Genomic DNA, 20,213 nt, shown 5'->3' on the forward strand with positions numbered 1-20,213 from the left:
TCCAGCAGACGAAGTAGGTAACTGCTGGCAGCAGGGAGGGCTGAGCGGGCCAGGCCCTCGGGGGTGACTTGACCTGTCTATGCTTGCAGCTGGTGCCTGGGTGACTGTGCATGCTATTTAAATTACAGAACCCCTGTCAGGAGTTAGGTCTTATGCCACATTGAAAGTGGTGCAGGCAGCTAAGACCCTCACCTGGGGTTTCAAGAAACAGCGAGTTCCTTGTTGTTTGAGAAGTCTGAGCCCAGAATCCTCACCTTCATGGGAATATCTGCCCCATCGCTCACCTCCTGGGCAAGCGCTCTGACTACTATGCACTAGATAAATGGGACGCACTGCAAACAGGCAGGCACATCGAGGTCCTGCTTTAAGTGCTGCTTTGTTCTCCAGAGCTCACTGGTGACTGCATGCTGTTTTGGGACTGCCTCTGTTCTGCGAGGCAGAACAACCTAATAGGTTTCCTTCAGATCAGCTGGACCTGCCAGGCTGGGGACAGGGATAATGAGAGGCAGGGAAGCCCAATGAGCAGGACAGTCTTTCCCTTGATGGGTTACATCTGTACCTGAGGTGACAATGTGCTTGGTCTGAGCCACAGAAAACATGGCAACTGGCATGAGTGTATGAGCAAGTGGCTTCTCTGTGCAGGGCAAAACCCTCCTCTCCTCCCCAAACTGATCCCCCCTTTCCAACCACGGGGCAACCACCTCTGCTTCCCTTAGAGCCATTTGCAACTTCTGCTTCAACCTGACAGCAGCCCAGGCTGCGGGGGCAGTGGGTGTATTTCACAGCCCTTACTCAGCTCACCCAAAGCCTGGAAAGATTGTCAGCACATCTGTCCCCCACCTCATCCCATGGGAGGGCTGTCTGTGAGCCACCCCTGACTAAAATCAATTTTTTCTTTGAGTCCATGCTCTGCAGGCAGATGAGCCAGTGTCTGTGCTGGCCAGTAAATACATGATTCTGGTTTCTACAGCCCTCCGGAGAGTATGTAGCTCCAATTTACCAAATTACACTCACTCCAGGGAAGGAAGATCAGAGCTGGAACAGGAGACAAGGAATGCATGACGTACCTGTGCTGCTTTGCTCTCTGCCCTGTATCCATGTGTGCATTTTATAGGACTCCTTGCAGGAGAACCAGAAACCTGCCCTTAAAAAGCGGTTGGTGGTGTTACAGTTTGTGGAGGCTCCTAGCTTGCAGCTTTGCAGAGGCAGCCAATGTGGCAACCTTATGCAATGCCTGCCGAAATGACGCCGTGTTTCCATACTTAGTAACTTAGTTAAGATTTTACACTGGGTAGAGATTAGGGCTGACTCTTCCTCTGCGTTTTTCATTTAGACTTTTCCTCCAGGCTTGTGTTAGGCACAGCCAGCATCACGCCACTTGGCTCTGCAGCCCAGCAGCTTGTTCAGCCTGCCGCAGGAGGCAAGGAACACCAAGGACACCCTCACGTAACAAGCTCCAGCCCACGGGAGAAAAAGTCTGATAGCCTCCTGCCTGGTGACTGATTTTACATTTTGCAAACTGCAGGAGCCATCGTCTTTCTCTCACAGCCTTTCAGAACAAATGTGCTTCAGTTGAATCCTTGCAGCTTGCGTACAGCATGATACCATGTCCAGAAATAGATTGTAGTGCATGAACTGCAGGCTTTACCTACCCTTGGTGGAGCCCAGTTCTTCTACATACTTGGAAACAGCAGAATTCCCCCAATCTACATTGTATAAAAGCTATTTGAATCTGAATTTGGCACAGTTGATGGGATTTCTGTCTCAGTTATTTTTCCTCTGAATTAAGGGCAGTGAAGTGGATTTCACATGCACAGCGTGCGTGACCCTCAGGCTGCCAATCTTGTACTTCATGATAAACATGAGTGAGTCCAATATTCCCATACATAACCAAACAACCCCCAGCGGGTCACTGCTCGCAAAGCTGCTCTGACAACATACGGCCCCTTCTCACGAGCTTGTTTCTGCTGTTATCACGATATTTATAACTACCTTCCTCTTCGCCCTGCCTTTAGAGAGACCCAGGTGCTTGCACTTCTCTTTGCAAACGAAAAGAGGAAACCACCACCGCTGACAACTTCTTCACATGCCTGTGTGGAGAACCAGATGCACCTTTGCAGCATGCTTACAAAAATAAATCCCCAGCTGCAGCTTTGGAGAATGAAGAAAGAATGATGATAAAATCTTCCAAGGAACTTTTGCCCTGGCAGAAAGCCCAGATATAGCTGCAAGGACAGGCTGTCCTTTGGGAGTTGAATGCTCCCTCAGCACTGATGAGTTGGACTGGTAGAAAGAAAATATGGGTTATTCTGATCAAAATAATTTCACAGAGTGGTAGTCCGGTCACAGCTCCCTCTGACCTGGCCCCAAAGCCATGTCGTCTCCAGAGAGGAGTCACATGCCTCTTGAAAAAAAATACACTCCTTGCCTGTGTTTCCCACAGCCTTGTTAAGTATTGCCTCACCTTTTTTTAAAGTATGGTTCAGCTTCTGTTCTTGGCATATCCATATACTTTCTCTATTTTGAGATGTCTTTGGCTTTCTCAACCCTTACTGCTGTGTAGCCACCCTTTTTCTCCACTTAATAAACCTGTTCCTAATTCAGAAGGACTTTTTGGGCTGGGAAATCGATACATTTTTGGTCAGAATAACACATTTTCTTTATCTTACCACAGGCTTAGGTCTTCAGAAAAAAAAGGATTTATATTGTCCTTCCTATACACATAATTTCCATCTTGTGCATACTCATTTTTTCTTAATAGGATTCAAGTAGCTTCTGAAGACGACCTACCTTCCTCCATCCTCCTGACGTATTCACAGCCTCGCCATGCAGCCCAGCACATATACTCCTGTTTGTTACACTTCATTTCCAGTGCAAAGACAGTCTTGGGGTCTTACCACGAGCAGCCCTTGCTGGGCCAAAGCAGCTCATCTTTGCTGACTTTCCCATTGAAATGCTTCAGGCTGTTTAGTTGGGCCTTGTGAATTAACAGGAGTTAGGTCCCCCGACCTAGGCAGGACTATTTTGACTGTTCAGGTATCCCAGGTATGCTGTCTTTGCATGATTTTCAGTGCACTCATGCAGTGTCACAAGCCACTGAATGAAGCTTAGCTCTACCCACAAGCTCAAATTTCCCTATTACATGGGTGCGTGTTCTCCAAGTAATGGCTAGCCGCCTCTCATTTCTCCTTCAGCTGCTCCTTTCCTCTCTTTTACACATACACACCCTTTTAAAAAATGGCAGGGAGCGAGTTCCAAGCGCAGCAGACGCGTCAGCTTAATTTATATAGGGCAGAGAATCTCCTAGTTCTGTAACAACTCCTCTGCAGCGCACGGACAGTCGGCGAAAGAGACCTAGTCTTTGCCTCCCATTAAAGGACATAAACGAACCTGCTGGCACACAAATGGTGCAGCTCAGGACAGACCAGCTTGGCTAGATTACTGATTAGCCCTGCCAACAGCTAATTCGTTCAGAAAAAGGTGCGTGTAACCCTGTAGACAGCTGCAGAGCAACCTTCATGCTTTTTATTTCCCCTGCCCCCACCAGTTAGTAGTTGGCACTGTTAATCCTATTTAATGTAACTATGGATAGATACGCAAACCTTTAATCCGTCTCAAACCTACTAACCTTTCAGCCTGGCTTGGCTGGAGTTCCACATTTTGAGCTGTAAGCAGGCATTAGGCAGCCTGCCTTCTTTTACACTCCTCGTTTTTAATTGAATCGATGGGCCTTCTTGTTTCAAAATGAGAATCTTCCTTTTGCTGTAACTTCTCTTTTGTGAGTTATTCAGGGCGCTGCTGCTGTGCACCCTTTCTACAATAACCAGTCCCTTATCCAAAGCATTCAGCAGCCTGTCAGTGTTGTAGGTGCTGATGCTGTGCTGGTCATCAGCAAGGCTGACATGGAAGTAAGTCAGTCAGTCATGAAAAGAAACCAGAGACTGAGATTCTCAAAGGTTTTTAGGACCCTTCGCTCCCACCCCCGGTTTTCCCTCACAGCTTTTTCATCATTTCAAGTCTTGCTTGCCTGAGCAAGTTTTACAGTCTGTCTTTGTTTGTTGGCAGCCAGCTTTGTTACCGCTATGGCATTTCAGAGGCAAGAAGTTGGTTAGTGTCCTGGGCAACCATGTTTTCGTGGTTTACATTTGCAGACCTCCCCCCTCCTAATCCCGATCCACATATAATGCTGGTATTAGCTGTTGTTGCTTTCTATGCTAAAGAAGTAAAGACTTGCTGATACAGCAGAGGCTGTATCAGCTTACATTAGCTTGTACCCATCCAAACAAATTTTCCTGTGTGCTTTCCATTCATGTAGCAGAGGAAGCAATAGGCCATTAGCCGGCTTGATGAATCTTACAATAAGCTAGCTCAACACTGACCATCTGGGAACTATTCTGCTTCCTCCAAACTGTTTCCCTGGAAAGGTTCTACCACATTAATAACGCTCCAGAGCTTTTATTTGCATTTATATTAAAGCTGCCGCCGCCACCGCCTTCCATTCCGACTCCCTGCTGCCTGTGGGTGGGGATGCACTGTAAGATGGCACCCTCCTCCTTCTTCCCTAGCTCAGCTACCTCTATATTCTGCTGCAGGATGCTCAGCCAGTGTCGCAGAGCTGGGAAGAGAGCCAGCAGCCCGATGAGCTCAGCCAGCACACGGCCCTCGCCCCGCAGCAGCAGGATGCCTCCCTGTGCCACCGCTCGCAGCTGCACGGGAGAGAAATGCTGTCTGGCAGGTCCGAGGGTTGCGGGCTGCAGCGTGTTAGCTTTCAGCATGGGAACTGGAGGTTGGAGGCCAACTAGGAAAAGTAGCTGTGGCTGCTGGTCCTTCCCTAACTCCCTCTTCTCTCTTACATGGGGCAGAAGAGTCTGGCTGCAAGGAACAGAGAGATGGCACAGGTTGCTCTAAGACAGCCACCTCCCAGCGTCCCAGCACAGCCGAGGAGCTGGCACGCTCTAGGCATGACTAGACCATAACACAGACATTTGGGGGTATGAGAAGATGCTTAGCTTCAGCTTGCCACCAGGCACACGCAACAGGCTGGTACTTATTGTCCCCTCTAGCTTGAAGACATTCTTCTCAGGGGCCAACTCCTGTCCTTATCTACCCAGTGTGCAGGTGGCACTGCTATTCTTTCACAGGAGCTCCTGCTCTGCTAGAGGGGGAAAATCAAGGCTAGAACAGGTCAGATCTCTGCCCTTGCAGAAGATGGTTTATCTAGAGCCACCTGTTCACTTCTGCTTCCTTTTCCTTCCTCCCACAAAATAAAGTTTAATTTATTTAAGGATACTGTTGGCTGTACAACCTAGTTTGATTTCAGATGGCAAAATCCAGTCTGTCAGGTAGCTTTACCTTCTTCAACAATATAACACCTCATGGCATATAGTCACAAGAAGTGTGTTGATTACTCCTGTTGGCCCCGATAGTCTTTCCAGCCAGTAATAAGAGCTGCCATCCAACTTCAAAACACAGATCTGGGTGTTGCTATCCTCCAGGAAAACTGCTCTGGGCCCCACTTTAAAGTTCCTCATTAACTTTGAAAGAACAGCTTTCCTGTTTGCTTACATTTGTGAGCAAACAAGCTAGGTTTTGTACAAAGAGAGTGAACCGCATTACCCTAGTGCTCCTTTGTGGAGCAACAAAGGATGGTTTTCCTTTCCTCAGCCTGCAGAAGAAGGGCCCAGGAGCTGAACAACCACAGAAATAAGGGTGTTTAGGAGGAACTGGTAGAGGAGGTGCAGGGGGTGACATGAAGGACCTCTGTAAGGTCAAAGGAACTGCCAAATCCCGGAGATGAGGGCTTGAAACAAAATAACACCCCAGAAATCTACCTCTTTTAGAACACCAAGTTGTGGCACAGCCAGCTTTTTTACACCGTTAATTGTCTCCATGACAGCTCCACACCAACCTGCATATGTTAGACCAGCTCACATGCACTGTGCAGCAGGCACTGAGTGCAGAGGTTTTAAGGAGATGTGCTGCATACACATTTTGCTCAACTACTTTTTCAAACAATAGCATTTCCTTTCTTTTAAGAAGCAGAGAGTCAGTCTCTCTTTTTTTTTTTTTTTACACATTTTTTAATTTTGGGAGCAAGAACAAACTGAAAAACAAGGGAATCGGTCTTTGAACTGTTCTATATTTACCACTTTTGGCTGCAGATAGTTGAACTTGATCCTATTACAAGAAATCCCCTCCCACATGCTATTACACAATTTCCAGTACGTACACTTCAGTATGTTCAATATTTCCCCTGTCTGGTCCTCATACATCTGGCTGACCTTCCCTCCCAGGCAGACAACAGGGAAAGAACACAACAGAGGAGGCACAGACTTAAGAGGACAGCACCAGGAATTATAATCAGAGGGCAGGGAAGGGATACCAAATTCCCACTGGTGCTGACATCTAAGCAGCTCCTGCTCAGGTCAGCCAAGCCCCTTGTAATCAACTCCTGAGTCTAACCAAAGCTCGGCATTAGTCCTTCTCCTTACCTCTTTTCTTCCAAAGGGAACACACTTCCCACCTTCTTAGGTAAGGGGCCGGAAAGGGCAGTGAGTGACAGGAGCTCCCCAGAAGCACATTTACAGTGGTTTAGCAAGGAAGTGTCTGGAACAACACTCCCACCTGCTGGACCTTCTATTTGTTGCAGCCAGAAATTTAGCAGCAGTCTGACAAACAACTTCCCTTCAACCCAGCACTGCAACCTCTGGCTCATAAGTTTTTAACTCCACGCCAAGGCTAACGACTGGGTCACAACCCCTCCTGGCTACGGGAGCTGGCAGTGCCCAGCAGCTGTGCCCTTCTCGCCCGGCTCAACCTCAGTGGGAGGCTCAGGTGTAAGTACCCAAAGGACAACTTTCTCCATGTAAGAGCTCTTCCTTGGAGAGGGGAGACCGTGAGTAGGCAAAACAGAGAGGAGTCATGTCCATTCTAACCTGCACTCTTTGAAGGCCTGAGCATGTCAGAGAGAAGATTAAATACATGTGTCAAGATGAATCCGAGAGGCCATTCACACAACTGAGTCATCCTCAAGAGAGGGATGCTTGGATCGGAACAGTGACACCATTTGTCTTCATCAGTCGTAGCCTGTCATAATAATCACTATTACAAAGGCAAAGAGAGGCAGTGTCTGCAACAATTATTTAATCAGACGACATGTAAAAAGTTTTTGCAATGACTGAAAAACCTGACAGAGGCTGTAATGAGAACAGAAGCTGCAGGGCTGCTCAAGTTTAACAGTCCTTCAAAGCATCCTTCCCTTCTGATGACTTATGACTGCTGCTCCAAAACATTTCTCCATTCAGACACAGTACTTTAAATGCTCCCTGCCAAATAACACAGGTAGCAGGAGCCTCACATCCTGAGGAAGGGGAACAAGAATTGTATTTGGCTTGATCCACCCTTCTACACTAAGAATGCAAGACATGTTGGCTGGAGGGAGGTAATTATAAGGACAATGCATCTCTGAACCAAGAGAACCTCTGTGGCTCTACCTGGCCAGTAACAAGTTCTGCACAGATGCAGAACTGCTCTGCAAGTGTGACATTAAAGCACTTGCTGACAGAAGCACATCTCCGATATCCCATCTCAAACACGCTGAGGAAATGGCCAGTCCCGCATGCCGAGCACTTAGCTGCAGAAAGAATGGAGCTGCAAGAATCCCTGTCACATTGTTTATGGTCTCCCAAAGTATTCTCTCTCAAATTTACGGAAATCTTCCTCAGTAAAGACAGTGCCCTCAGGCTTCTTCTTTGCCACCTTCTTTGGAGGCTGATCTTTGGACTTCCTGCCTCTGTTCTGAGCAAGAACCTTCAGACAATAAAAAAGGAAAAAACAACAGTCATTGTTATCCAGACCAAACCACAGAACAGTGATTTTCAAGCTCACCTGCAGCATCCCTGCTATTCTACTAGTACCCTGCTGTATCCTGGAATGCCTCCAAACAGAAGTGAGAGGCAATCACCGATGTTAGCCAAAGCAGGTCACTGGGACAACAGCAAATACCAACTTAGTATTTGGAGTCAAATATGAAAACTACTCTCTGGTAACTGTCACAGAGATAGAAACACTGATTTCAATTCAGACCTTTCTGAAACTATGACCCACTTTTATCCTGTCTCTCCATGAGACAACCTGAAAACCCAACAAGTTGGTGGAATTCCCTCAGCATTTCCTAATACACCGTCACCTCCTTTCACAGTCTCCAGCCTGAGAAACACTGGCCCAAACCCTTTGGTTTGTTTATGTAAGTTAACAGCTGATATCTCATAAAAATAGCCCAAGATTCTAGCAGTGTCAGCTGTTTTCCTCTTCAAATCCTGGCATGGGACTACCTTTTGGGGCAGGCCACTGGTTAAATTCTCAGGTTATGAGAAACATCACTTAAGCTGCTATGCAGTTGCTATTACATGAGCCAGCAGCACATCTGGTTCCTTGTTAAACAGCCTCCAACTACAGAGAAGGCCAGTTCCATCGACAGTAAGGAGGCGGTCTGAACCAGGGCTTCTTTGCCAGCAGAAGCTATGAAATATCTTTGGTAATTCAGAAAAGCCAGCAGCTGTCAGTACACTTTAACTAGTACCAGAGAACATCATAGGGGACAAAGTATCAACAAGAGTTTAAAGCTTAGTAAGTTATTTTGCCAGTGCACACAGAAATTCCTCAAGGGCACTTGCAGAGAGAAACTTAACTTGACTCCTTTGCCCAGTATCTAAGCTGGAAGATCTGGGGATAATTCCCATTCACCCGTGTTCCTCAGCAGAAGCAGACCCCCAGAGAAAGAAGTGACGGTCTTACTTGTTCCGTGACGTCTTTGTTTGCAACAAATCGCCCCTTCAACATGTACTGCAGGTTCGCTCTCAAGTGATTCACAGCCTTCTTCTTATGATACTCCTCTAGGACAAAACACATCAGCTGCTCATCCAGGCAGCACGCAAGGAGAGACACAGGAGGATGGGCGGGGCCCCGGGAGAAAGAGACACCGCTACAGTTCAGGGACAGGGGTGCGCCCATAGATCAGGCTGTGTTTAAGCGGGGGACACCAGAAGGACATCCAGGGGGACGGAGAGGGATGGATACGGGCGAGGGGGAGGGATGGATACGGGCGAGGGGGAGGGATGGATACGGGCGAGGGGGAGGCTGGCTGCGGGACACGAGGGGACACGGTGCGAGGGCTGCGGAGGTCGGCAAAGCTCCTTCTCCTCCTTCTCCCTCCCGCCCCGAGGCGGCCCGGGACTCACCTATCGCCGACTTCACGACTCTGCCCTTCACCGTGGCCTTGTTCCCGCCGGGCGCCGCCGCCCTCTTCCTCCGCCTGGCAGCGCCCGCCGCCCCGGGGCCGCCCCGCCCCCGCTGGCGTCCTGCTAAACGGCAAGAGGACCGGAGTGAGTCCCGGCCACCCGCCGGGAGTCACCCGCTGCCCGCCCCGGCTCCACCGCGGACCTCACCCGGCGCCTCCAGCAACTCCAGGCCCCGCCGCAAGAGCGAGGCCGACATGATGGCGCCCACCCCGCTGCCGCCGGCCAACTTCCGCCTCCTCGCCACACTTCCGCCCGCGCGGGGACGCCACTTCCGGCTACCGGCCTGGCGCGCATGCGCAGAGGGAGCGGCGGCGGGTTGTTTGTGTGTGGGCTGGAAGAACTGCGGCGCTATGTTGCGACGCCATGTTGCGCGGAGATTACCTCAGACCAGCACAGCGGGTGCGCAGCCCTGCTCGATGGCCCCTCTCTCTGTCGTGTGTGAGCCGGCAGCCGGCCCGCTGTGGGGACAGGGTTGCTTAGGGGGGCCCACTGTCCCATGGGGCCATAAGAGCGACGGGCCGAGAGGAAAGGGGATGACAGCGGTAGTGTCCTGTTGTGCCTCGGTGAGGCCCCAGAATCCAGATTTAGCTCTGTGCTAGACTCCTTGGGCGCAGAGGTTCACTCCGCCATAAATTGCATCTATTATTCAGTGTTACTGTAGTCTATTTATTTAAAGCTTTCCTCCCCCGTTTTCACCCCTCTAGAGATTCGGTGCTAATATCTGCTAAATTTAGCTATCATCTGAATAAAGCTTACTCAGTTACAGCTAGTGCTGGCAGTAACAAGCTGTCACTGGAGAAGAAGGAGAGAGTTTTATTCTCTCACAGACATGTCCTGCAGGGAGAAAATGATACAGGCGGCTCTCATTGTTTCTCATAGTAATAATCTCTAACGGGAACTGATAACAGTTAAACCTCGGTTCATTAAAAGACATTCATTCCCTGGAAATTGTTCTCCAGCCTCTGCAGATGTCACCTCAATGCCTGTCTTTTCATTGTTCATTCTCTTCTGAATCCCTCCCTGGATGGATCCTGGCATCTTGTGTCAGTACCTGCCGGTGCGGTGGTGCTAATACATTTTTCTGGACAGGAGCTACTCAGTGCTCATTCCTGGCTTCAGGGCTGGGGAACGTTAACCATTTACTGCTTGTTCAGCATGTCGTTTCTCAGTCTTAATTTTTCTTTCACAGTAATCTGAACCGTTTTTTGATTGATTCGCAGGGACAGTCACTGGGTGTGTAATGCAGAGCACTTCTCCACTTTCTTGTCTTCTCTTAGTGCTAGTGGAAGGTAGAACTTGCTCAGCTCTTAGTTCTTTGCCAGGTTTTTCCCTCCAGTCGTGTGAAAGTTAATGGAATTACAAGGAGGTTATTGTAGTTTTGCAAAGCAGAAACTGAACAAGCAATGAGTTAATAGCCTATTGCTGAAATTGAAGAGAGCACTAGAGAGCATTCTAGTCAGCAGACGATTTATTATTACTTGTACACTCAGATTATCTTTATCTTGGTCAGAGTGAGATAAATGATAGCTGCCAGTGATCTTACTGTGGGGAAAGCGTTTCCAGAAATACCTCATCAGTCAAACGCTCTCTTTTAGCCACTAAAATATAGTTTACAGGTTCTTTGTAAGCTGTTCATGGTTACATATTGCGTAGTATATTCAAGATAGCTTATTCTACTGGTTAAACACTACATTTGCATCATTTAACTTTATTAAGATCACCTAATAGATTGTTACACATGCTTAGTGTCAAAACGGTGTAACCTCATAAATGTCTTATGAAGGCACCTGATGCAAAAACATCTTTGTTACCAACACCGCAAAACATGTTTAACGAATTAATGTGGCACAAGCTGCACTGATTTATTATCCTGTTGATGGAAGATATATGCCCTTTTCTACCTCAAAAGCAAACCATTACCAATACTATCCTATTTCTATTTCTGTTGTGCCAATTAATAAAGCTCTCAATTATGTAGGTCTCTCAGAAAATCTGACTCCCTTCTTATTAAATACCTTCAGTAGCAAGAAACCATAATACAGGCAACGCCTCCTTTGACCAGCAAGGTTGAGTGCAGACTTGCTGTGATTTTAGTCAGCAATTACCTGCAGAATACAATTTAACGAGCACACGGGTCACTTTGCTGAGGAGGGAAGGCAAAGCACTTTCTTTAACTGCATTCACAGTCTCCTGCCTCAGAGTCTGGTCAGGCTCTTGGAGCTAGTTAGTGCACCAAGAAGTTAAATGGATGCGCGCTTCGTGGTGTGACGCGTTCCCCAGGTTTGGATCTGTTGCCAAAGATCACGGTCTAACATGGGCCATGGATTTTTTAACGCTTTGTGAAATCATGTGCCTATTATTAATACATTATATTTCTTCAGCTCCTTTTAACAGGATCTGGCAGCTTTTCTTGGGGCATGATCATTAATGTTTCTCCTCACTGCATTCTGGCTTCAGCTGTGCTTGGTCTTGGCAGACACGGTGATAATAGCATCTGTCATGTCTCTGTCCGGGTGACTTTGGTACAACTAATGCCTGTCACGCTCCTGCAGACGCAGGTGCAGAGTCTTCCCTTGCTCTTTGTCTTTAGTAGAGAATTATGCTTACATCTTTTCCCCGCAGTGCTAAACAAGATCAGTTTATTGACTTACATTAGGAATGTATGATCATCTCTTAATATGAACTGGATTTTGCCTGTGTATTCTGTGTTCCTTTAAACCTGTATATAATTAGAATTTAGGCATTTGGTTCACATCATCTCCTCTCCTACATGTCATAAACTGTAAAATCTCCTCGACCTTAGATTAAGTTGACTGACCTGTCTTTGATAAGTCTGCTTTATGCTGAGCACAGCATATAAAATGCTGTATTTCTCTTTGCAGGAGCTTCCATGACTTTATCCCTCTCACAGTGAGGATATGTTCCTTATTTCATCATGCTATATACATTTAAGTATCACTTTCTTTTACCTGAGTCACTGTTGAAAACAGTTGAGCAGACCCTACAAATAGCTTTTTCCAAACTAGTATGTACTCTTAAAAATTTAATGTTATGAGACTTTGTGTCTATGTCAGTAAAAAAAAATAAAAATCAGTATTTCATTGTACTGTTTTAAGGCCTCTGCTCAAATTAAAATTTCATCCAAGAAAACTTCATCACTTTGTAATCCCTTAAAAATCAGTGCAGTTAGCTCTTTGAAGGGCTTTGGGGACAGAAAGAATGTCAAATGGTGTTCATTTAAATGTATAACATCCAAATAAATAGCTCTCTTAGAGCCTCAATAATCTAACTTTGGATGGCAGAAACCACAGGCGCTGCATTTCAGATTGAGAATGTCTTTGTTTCTGAGAGTTAAGCTATCTTCGAAAGCTTTCTGATGCTAATGTTCATGTTTTTTAGCTCTCTCTAAATCTCATGCCTCAGTGGGTACCCATGAGCTAGCTGGCTTTTCAGTTACAAATAACCCAGCATACAGATCAGTTTAAGTTTTAAGTAACTTCCATACGTGAATATTATCAGTTCACTTTCAGCTTGCTTTCTTATGGCATTGAAAAATGGAAATTTTCCCTGTTTGAATATGTTGATAAAGTTTCTGGTTCATCTTGGATTGACTATTCTTCTCCCTATTATTCTAGGCTTTGGAAGATGTATGAGATTATTGTACATGTGGCCTGTTCCGCCTTATTATTCTGTACTGAATGCTAACAAAGATGTTATTGATATTCATGGTTAATCATATTGCTGTCTGTGGCAGTTCATAATAGCTGTTTGTTTGCTCTTACTTTATGTTGCAGCTTCTGGATTCAGGGGGTTACGTGGGAGTCTCGGTCTGAAGGAATATTGTGAAGAATGTTAGAAAACAGAAGCTGAGGGCAGCAGTACAAGTAAAATACAACAATCAGAAGCATTTATTTAGTTTAGGGTTTTTTTAAAAACATTCTTATGATTTTGGGAAATGGGATCCTGATGTTTGAATACTGGCTATTGTCCACACTGACACATATATCTGTATTTTCTATTCCAAAATTAATCAGACAGATTTTCAAGCTGATTTATAACAGATTTTCACTTCTGCATGTTTCTTCATGTGTGGATTATGGAACGTGCTTTGCTTTAGACAGCTGTCCAGTTTCATCACCTCCCATGTTCTGTATTTTCTCTTGAACAGCAGTATTCAAAGCTGCTGTCATTAATATTTAGCTGTGTTTGCCAACTTGAAGCAGTTTGTGTTGTGGTCACTGTTCTTACAAAGAGCCATGGGTCACTGCCTGCCCTGTACCTCAAGTACATAGGAATCTTTGTCCTTTAACTGTGTGACATGCCTTTGAAAAGCGATTTGACTTTCTGGCCTATTGAATTTGAACAAGGGCTGGACAATGCTTTGATTCATACACTTGCATGGATAAGTGTCTAGTTACTTTAGACTGACAGAAAGTCTTTCATTCTGATTTTTTAATTGTTTTTTGTTCGTTTGTTTGTTTGTTTTTTGTTTTTTTTTTTAACCCAGTGCAGATACCTATCTCTTCCATGCACTTTTCAGCCTGTTCCAGGTCACCAAGAAGCTGGATCTGCCTTGCACAGCTTCGGCAGATAATGTTGGCACAGGTTAAGATTAAATTGGCTTCCCACCACACTAGATGCTGTAGTAAGAAATGAACTCTGCCCCTGAACAAGACAAGAGTTATTATCCTCCTATACAGATGAGATAAGGAGGCACAAAGATTAAGCAACTTGCAAAGTAGCTGAGACAGGATGAATGCTCAAACTAGATCTTCTGAATGACAGTGTGGAGGCTCAGCCCAAAACAAATCCTTGTTCTCCACCTCCCGTTTTTTGGCTCCAAATGGGAAGAGAGCAAGTATCAGTAGCTTTGCTGAAGCTGTAAGAGCCCACTATGTAGAGAGAGGTAACATTTTCAAGAATAAATGCTGTATTTGGAAAAAACCCAAACAAGTCCTTCTTCAGGGCTTAGAATACCAGAATAAAGCACTTTGGTAGTAATATTTTGCATATAATACAGAGTTGGTGTCACAAGGTTATTGTGGTGAGAAATAATGGGGTTTTGCATCCAGACTCACAAAAATGCCTGAACTTCCAGCACCCTCATACTTTCTATCTTTGCCTGAAGGGAAAAAAAATCTCTTCAGAAGGGCATCTGCTGCTCTTGCATGCCTCCTAGAGTGGAGCAGGCAAAGAGGTCTGCAGCTGGAGGGGAACGATTTCCCTCTCTGTTTCCCACCACTATCCTTAAATGTTAGGAGAGGGAGGAAGTAGTAGAAGGATCCCAGGGCTCAGAGTGACTGACTTTTCCTTGTTCCTTCTGTGGGCCATGGAGATGGTTCCTGGGTCTTCCTCCTGCCCTCCCCACCTACTTCATTCCTCCAGCATGGGCTCTGGGAGAAGGTGGCAGAGCTTACGGCCACTGTTCCCCCCAGTATAGAAGGCCAAAAGCTATCCCACTGTAGTTGCTTTTCCTTTTCCCTAAAAACCTGGGAAAGGAGGATAAAGATCCTTTGGTAGAGCAGGGATGGGCCTTAATGAACAAAATGTAGGGGAGCTGTGGACCAGGAACCGCTAAATGCTGGAGAATGGGTGTAACAGATGGCGGTCGCAGGAAGGAGGCAAAGGCAGGCCAGATACAGGGATTGGAGTGAGCACAAGTTTGCTTTATAGATTGTCAGGCTGAATGAAATGCATTGTAGGAAGGTGAGTAAAGCGTGGACAACATCTACTGCCATATATACACACTGGGGGTTATTGAAAAACTCGTGAGCTTTGGGCCCATATCTTGCTTTTTGGGGATCCAACTTGCTAATTTTTGTGGTTTTGTGTCGCTGGCAGTGCTGGATCAGCACAGCTTCCAGGAGTTATGAGCTGTTTGATGGAAGCCCTTGAAGAATCTTTCAGGACATCTTCCCTTGTTACTTTGGAAGCTTACAGTTAGTGGTGGGCTTGATGAGACTTATACCTCAGTTACCAGCATCTGAGCTTCCAAGCTTACCAGGAGCTTTGTTTTCCTTTCAAATCAGCTTCAAGAAGCTCGACTGTTACCTGTTGACTTTAGCTTTTTTCTTTTCTTCCCTCTGGATTTTAGCCTATCTTTCTTTTTCCTTTTGTACTTCTAGAATTGGTCTTTCCCTTTTCAACTGCAGACTGGCCTCCCTGGCTTGACGCTTGACCTTCTTCTTTTGTTTCACCTTTGGCTTTCAACTTACTCTTTATTCCTCCCTTACATTGTTTGATTTGCTCTTTGTAGCTTTCTTTCGTGTTTTAGTCAGAACTATAGATATTCCAGGCCAGAATCTGAGAAATTCACCCCTAAAAATATTCCCCTGCTGAATACACAGAAAATGGACAGAAATTGAAACAGGGATTTTGAGACAAGGTTCTAAGTATAACATTCTTCAACTAGAGGGATTTGTAAAAAGGCAGTGGTGGTTCTCAGTTCTGGAAATATTGTGGCCTTTGATGAAATAAAGTCTCGTTTCTTCCAGGAAGGGTATATTTTATCCTGATTACAATGGAAATAGTGATTGCTCATGTAAAGAGCTTGGAAATACACAGAGAAGAGGCTGTATTAGAGCTGAGACCTTAAGTATCCTCATGCTGTGCAGATGTGAAATTGGGGAATGTCAGTCGTTGTTGAACGTGCCTGCTTTCGAAGCAGTGACAAAGAGGTGGAAGGCTCTGTGTTTTGTTCCCAGCCTCTCTGCTGCAGGGCCTTAAAATGTTTACAAGCCCCAGAGCTGGCTCAGGATGCAGCAAAGTTTAGCTAGTTATGCTTGTCACCAACCATTAAGGGTTTGGAGACAGGCAGGAGATGGGCTGGGGCTGTCACGGGCTTTTGCTGCCTTAGGCAGGTCTTGTTAGTGGATGTCTCTGCTGCTTGGTGCAGAGAAGAGCTGGTGGAGCTGGGGACAGCAGTGCCTGCTGCTGCAGCTCCTGCCTGCTCCATCCTGTGCTGGCACCGGTCCGATCTTCCCATGGCTAAAGGTGTGTCGTGTCCCCTGGTTCAGTGGCTAAAGGTGTGTCATGTCCCCTCCTGTTCCCCAGTCCCTTCAGGCTTGGGAAGGAGCCGTTTGGAGACAGTTGGGAAGGAGCCGTTTGGAGACAGTAGGAAAAACAGGGGGAAGCGGAGGAGGGATGGGATCATGAAGGTGTTGCAGGGCAGGGGACGGTCGGGCCACCAGCATGCATTGGAAAGGAGCGGGTCAGACCAGCTCATCTCCTCCTCACTTGTTTCTGATGTGGGGATTGAGACCAAGACAGCATTGTGGATTTAGCTGCAAGCAGCAGGGGGGCTGGATGCTTATTGCCACAATACACACTTTGTGGTTTCCTAATTTGTGGGATTTTTTTTTTTTTAGAATTGCTCAGAACCACACTGAATAGCATGTGAGGCTTGCCCAGATCAAGGAGATGTTCTGTCCTGTGGCTGGCATGCTGCATTTGTCAGCATAGTGCCAGACCTCTCTCCCTGCACTCTGCTTTTGTCCTTTTTTCCCCTCCCTTTTTTTTTCTTTCCTTCCTTTGCTCTCTCTCTCTAATAGCTGTATTTTGTCTTTCCTTGTCTTATTCCTTGTTTCCTTGACTGCTGTCTCTGTATGCCTTGCTTTTCCAACCAGGATCTGCAATTTCTGAGGCTACGGGAGGGTGACAGTTCAACCTGACCTTTTACCATTTGTTCTTCACTTCCAGCATCTGAGTCCCTCTAAATTACACGTCTGGCTCTCTCCTCTCTTCTCTTCCTTTCTCTCCCTCTCCATCCAGCCCTCCTCAGCACAGTGTAGAAAACGCTGAAAATCCACTGGCATGTTTGGGGGATCCCCCGCTCTCTCGGGGTACAGGGGCAGCCCTGGAGGCACTGGGTACCAGGTACCCATACGCTCACCACATGAATCCCCCCCGGACCAGGCTGCCTTCTCTTCCAGGACCGCATCTCCTGCTCTGCCTCTGTCTTCTGAAGTCTGGGGAACAAATGCCAGCGGGAGAGGAGGCCAGGCTGCCATTTCTAGCACGGGTGCGTGGTGCCACAAGAGCTCTCCTCACTAGATGTCACTGTGAGGCTGGGTTTTGCCCACCACAAGCACAGCAAGCCGGCGAGGTGGGTGCTGAGGTGGGTGCTGAGCTTTAGGAAGGCCCTGCCAGGAGCAGGGGGGAGAGCATGGAAGAGATTTGCAGGACAAGCATCGAGTTGCTGTAGATTTTACCCAGCCCTGGCAAGTTTTGGGTACAGAACCAGCAAGGTGCAGGAGGGTTTTGGGGTGCAACTCCATACCACCACCTTTGGACACTCCAGCCTGTATCTGGTAGTCATCAGGACCTTAGTGTGAATCCGCCACCATGACTTTGTCTGAGTAGTGCTCATCTCCTGCCGGTCGTGATACCGGTTTGGCAGCAAGTCCCTTGCAAACGCTCAGGCCTGGATCGCTGTTCACTGTCCCCATCTGCCATCTCCCGTCTGTAGCCCTGGCCGCAGCACACCTCCGTACGGTAACTGGCCGTGTCGCTTTCTCCCTGGCAGGGCTACGGTGGAGAGGGCCCTTGGGGATGCACTGTGGTAGCCCCCAAAGCCGAGGTGGGAGCTGTGGTGAGTGTTGTAGAGAGGCTTGCCAGGGGCTGGCCTTTTCTCTCACCAAGGAGGCCAAGTGACAAGCCAGCTACGTGGTCCATGTTACCTTTTTCTTTCCTTTCTTCACTCCCTCTCTCTTTTGATAGCTGGCTTTTGACTTGCGTTGCCTATTTCCCTCTCTCCTTGTCCTCTCTTTCTCCTTCTAGCCGTTGCTTCTCCAACCAGGGTCAGTTCAACCTGACCTTTTATCTCTTGATCTTGACTCCCAACACTTGAGTCCCTCTAAATTATAAGACTAGCTCTTTTCTTCTTTCTTGTCTTCCTCCCTTACTCCACTGTTTGTTCCTAAAACTTTGTATTGTGAACTGGACCTTGTGATCATGTCTTCATCCTCTGAGGGGTCCCTACTGTGCAGAACCTGTAAGCTGTATCCTAAGGGAGAGGAACTGGCTAATAAATGCCCCATGAACCACCATATCTGTGGCATAGATGGTCTTTTTCGTTATGTGGTTTTATTCTTAAGTTAATCAACTGCAAGCCAGAAACAAGGGAATGAGGGTTATGTGGAAAGCTGTCAGCTCCGGGAAAGTGTTTCAGTCTGATTGTGCGTAGGTATACAGCCTCCTGTCTTACTGGGTACACCATGATTTACATTGGTATAAGAGCACACCCCATATATGTGTTAGCATCCATATGAGTTTCTACCTGGGTGTACCTACATGAATGGAAACGGTGCCACGGGGTGTACAGTGCGTGAGCTCCTCAGCATGCACCCACGCTGATTTTGTACAGCAGATTCACGGTGTGGGGTTTGGATGGCTCTAGGTAAATGTGTGTGTTTGCGTGCGACCTGGGTACGTGCGTTTACACATGCATGTACATCAGCGCTAAAGAGGATGTGAAAGAGATTGGATGTGAACCCCCAGGACGTGCAGCCTTTGGGGCTGGCCAAAGCGGTGGGGAGCCCCAGAGACTCCTCTGCTGGGCTCGCCTTGCCGTGCTCTTCCAGCTGCATGCCGCACTGGAGGAATCCAGCTCCACTTGATCGCGTGCCAAGGCACATTAACATTCGCTCCATCACAGCGCAGCCCAATTAATATTTGATTCTGGCAAATGAACGAGGGCAGAGAGATTAAATGGGGTTGCCAGCTGGGGTGGTGGGAGTGGTGAGGGAAAGGCATGCTCTTTTTTGTGCAGCCCAAGGAGTAGGACTAAGACTTTCCTGGAGGAGGAATCAGGATCTCCCCTCTGCAAGCAGTAGCTCTGAACGGTCTCCCCAGTGCCTGTTGGACACGAAGCTCTGCCGAGACCAGGCGGCTCTAGGGGTGGGATATAGCGATTTTCACCACTGGCTTTCTGCTGACCGCTGGCTGTGATCGCGGAGGAGGAGCAGGAGGTTGCCTGAACCCTCTGGGGTCTAATTGCGGAGATCTAATGGAGTGGGCATGGCCGGTTAGCCAGTGCTGATAGGAAGCTGCCGCACTCGAAGGGGACCCCTTGGAAAGCTCTCTGCAGAAATAAAAGTGCAGATCCAGGCTGCAGAGGTCCTGGGGAGCAACTGCTGTGTCACTTACTCCATGCATTGGTGGATAGCAGATCCGTGCCGGTGGTGTCCTGCCGGGGCCGCTCAGCAGGACTTGTGGCTTTGCTTCCACATCCCAGGCAGGTGGGATGAGGCAGATGGGCTGAGGTGGATCCCGTGCCCTCCCCTTCTTCACAGAGCTGCCTGCAGTCCTCCGAGGGCTGGGAGGCCCAGTGGGGTTCAGCGGGGCTGGGGAAGCTGGTCTGGGCTGCGGCTACTTTAAGCCTCTCCCAGATGTGATTGCCCCTTCCCAAGTAGGCATCATCTCACTTCCCAATTGAAAAGCCAAATGAAATTTCCAAGCGGTTTGCAGCTTTTATGATTCACTTGTTTGCTTTTCTCCTCTTCTCTCCTTTTTTATTTTTAATTTTTTTTTCTTTCTCTCTTCTGCCTCTATTCACTCCTGCCAGCTGCCTGCTTTGAATTTGGTTTGTATCAAGGGCAGGAGAAATTAATTTTCTGCTTTCCTATTTGGTGCAGAATGGGTTCTCCCCCCTCCATTCCCCTTCCCCGCCTGTTGCTGAAGTAGAGAGAGATGTCTTGGAAACATTTGCTTTTTAAAAATCTCCTTCTGCCCTCTCATAACTACTTGGCCTCTCTGCTGACAGTGTGGGACAGGTGCTAACACAGTACTCCTCTCCTGATCCAAGAGCTGGAGAATAAACTCTTGGGCATATTATAGATAACCAAGTGAGAGCACATCTCACTACAAACCTAGCTACAAAAAAAAAAAAAGGAAAATAAATATTAGGACAGTTGG

The 20,213-nt window shown here is 47.3% G+C and overlaps 1 protein-coding gene across 2 annotated transcripts; it reads right to left on the reverse strand.

Moving 5' to 3' along the window:
- Positions 1-7,128: 7,128 nt before the first annotated feature.
- RPS19BP1 (ribosomal protein S19 binding protein 1) lies at positions 7,129-9,549 on the reverse strand. Of its 2 annotated transcripts, none has more exons than XM_052790371.1 (4): positions 9,447-9,549; positions 9,240-9,362; positions 8,797-8,894; positions 7,129-7,809 (listed from the first exon to the last, which is right to left on the reverse strand). In XM_052790371.1, exons 1-4 carry the CDS (start codon positions 9,493-9,495, stop codon positions 7,675-7,677), a joined length of 405 nt encoding a protein of 134 aa, XP_052646331.1. In that variant the 5' UTR covers positions 9,496-9,549; the 3' UTR covers positions 7,129-7,674. The 2 variants fall into 2 exon arrangements, with proteins under 2 accessions (XP_052646331.1, XP_052646332.1); XM_052790372.1 differs by having other exon boundaries at positions 9,240-9,359; positions 9,447-9,546.
- Between the last annotated feature and the right edge of the window lie 10,664 nt (positions 9,550-20,213).

Source organism: Harpia harpyja, chromosome 6 (genome assembly GCF_026419915.1).
Source record: "Harpia harpyja isolate bHarHar1 chromosome 6, bHarHar1 primary haplotype, whole genome shotgun sequence".
Classification (NCBI taxonomy): domain Eukaryota; kingdom Metazoa; phylum Chordata; class Aves; order Accipitriformes; family Accipitridae; genus Harpia; species Harpia harpyja.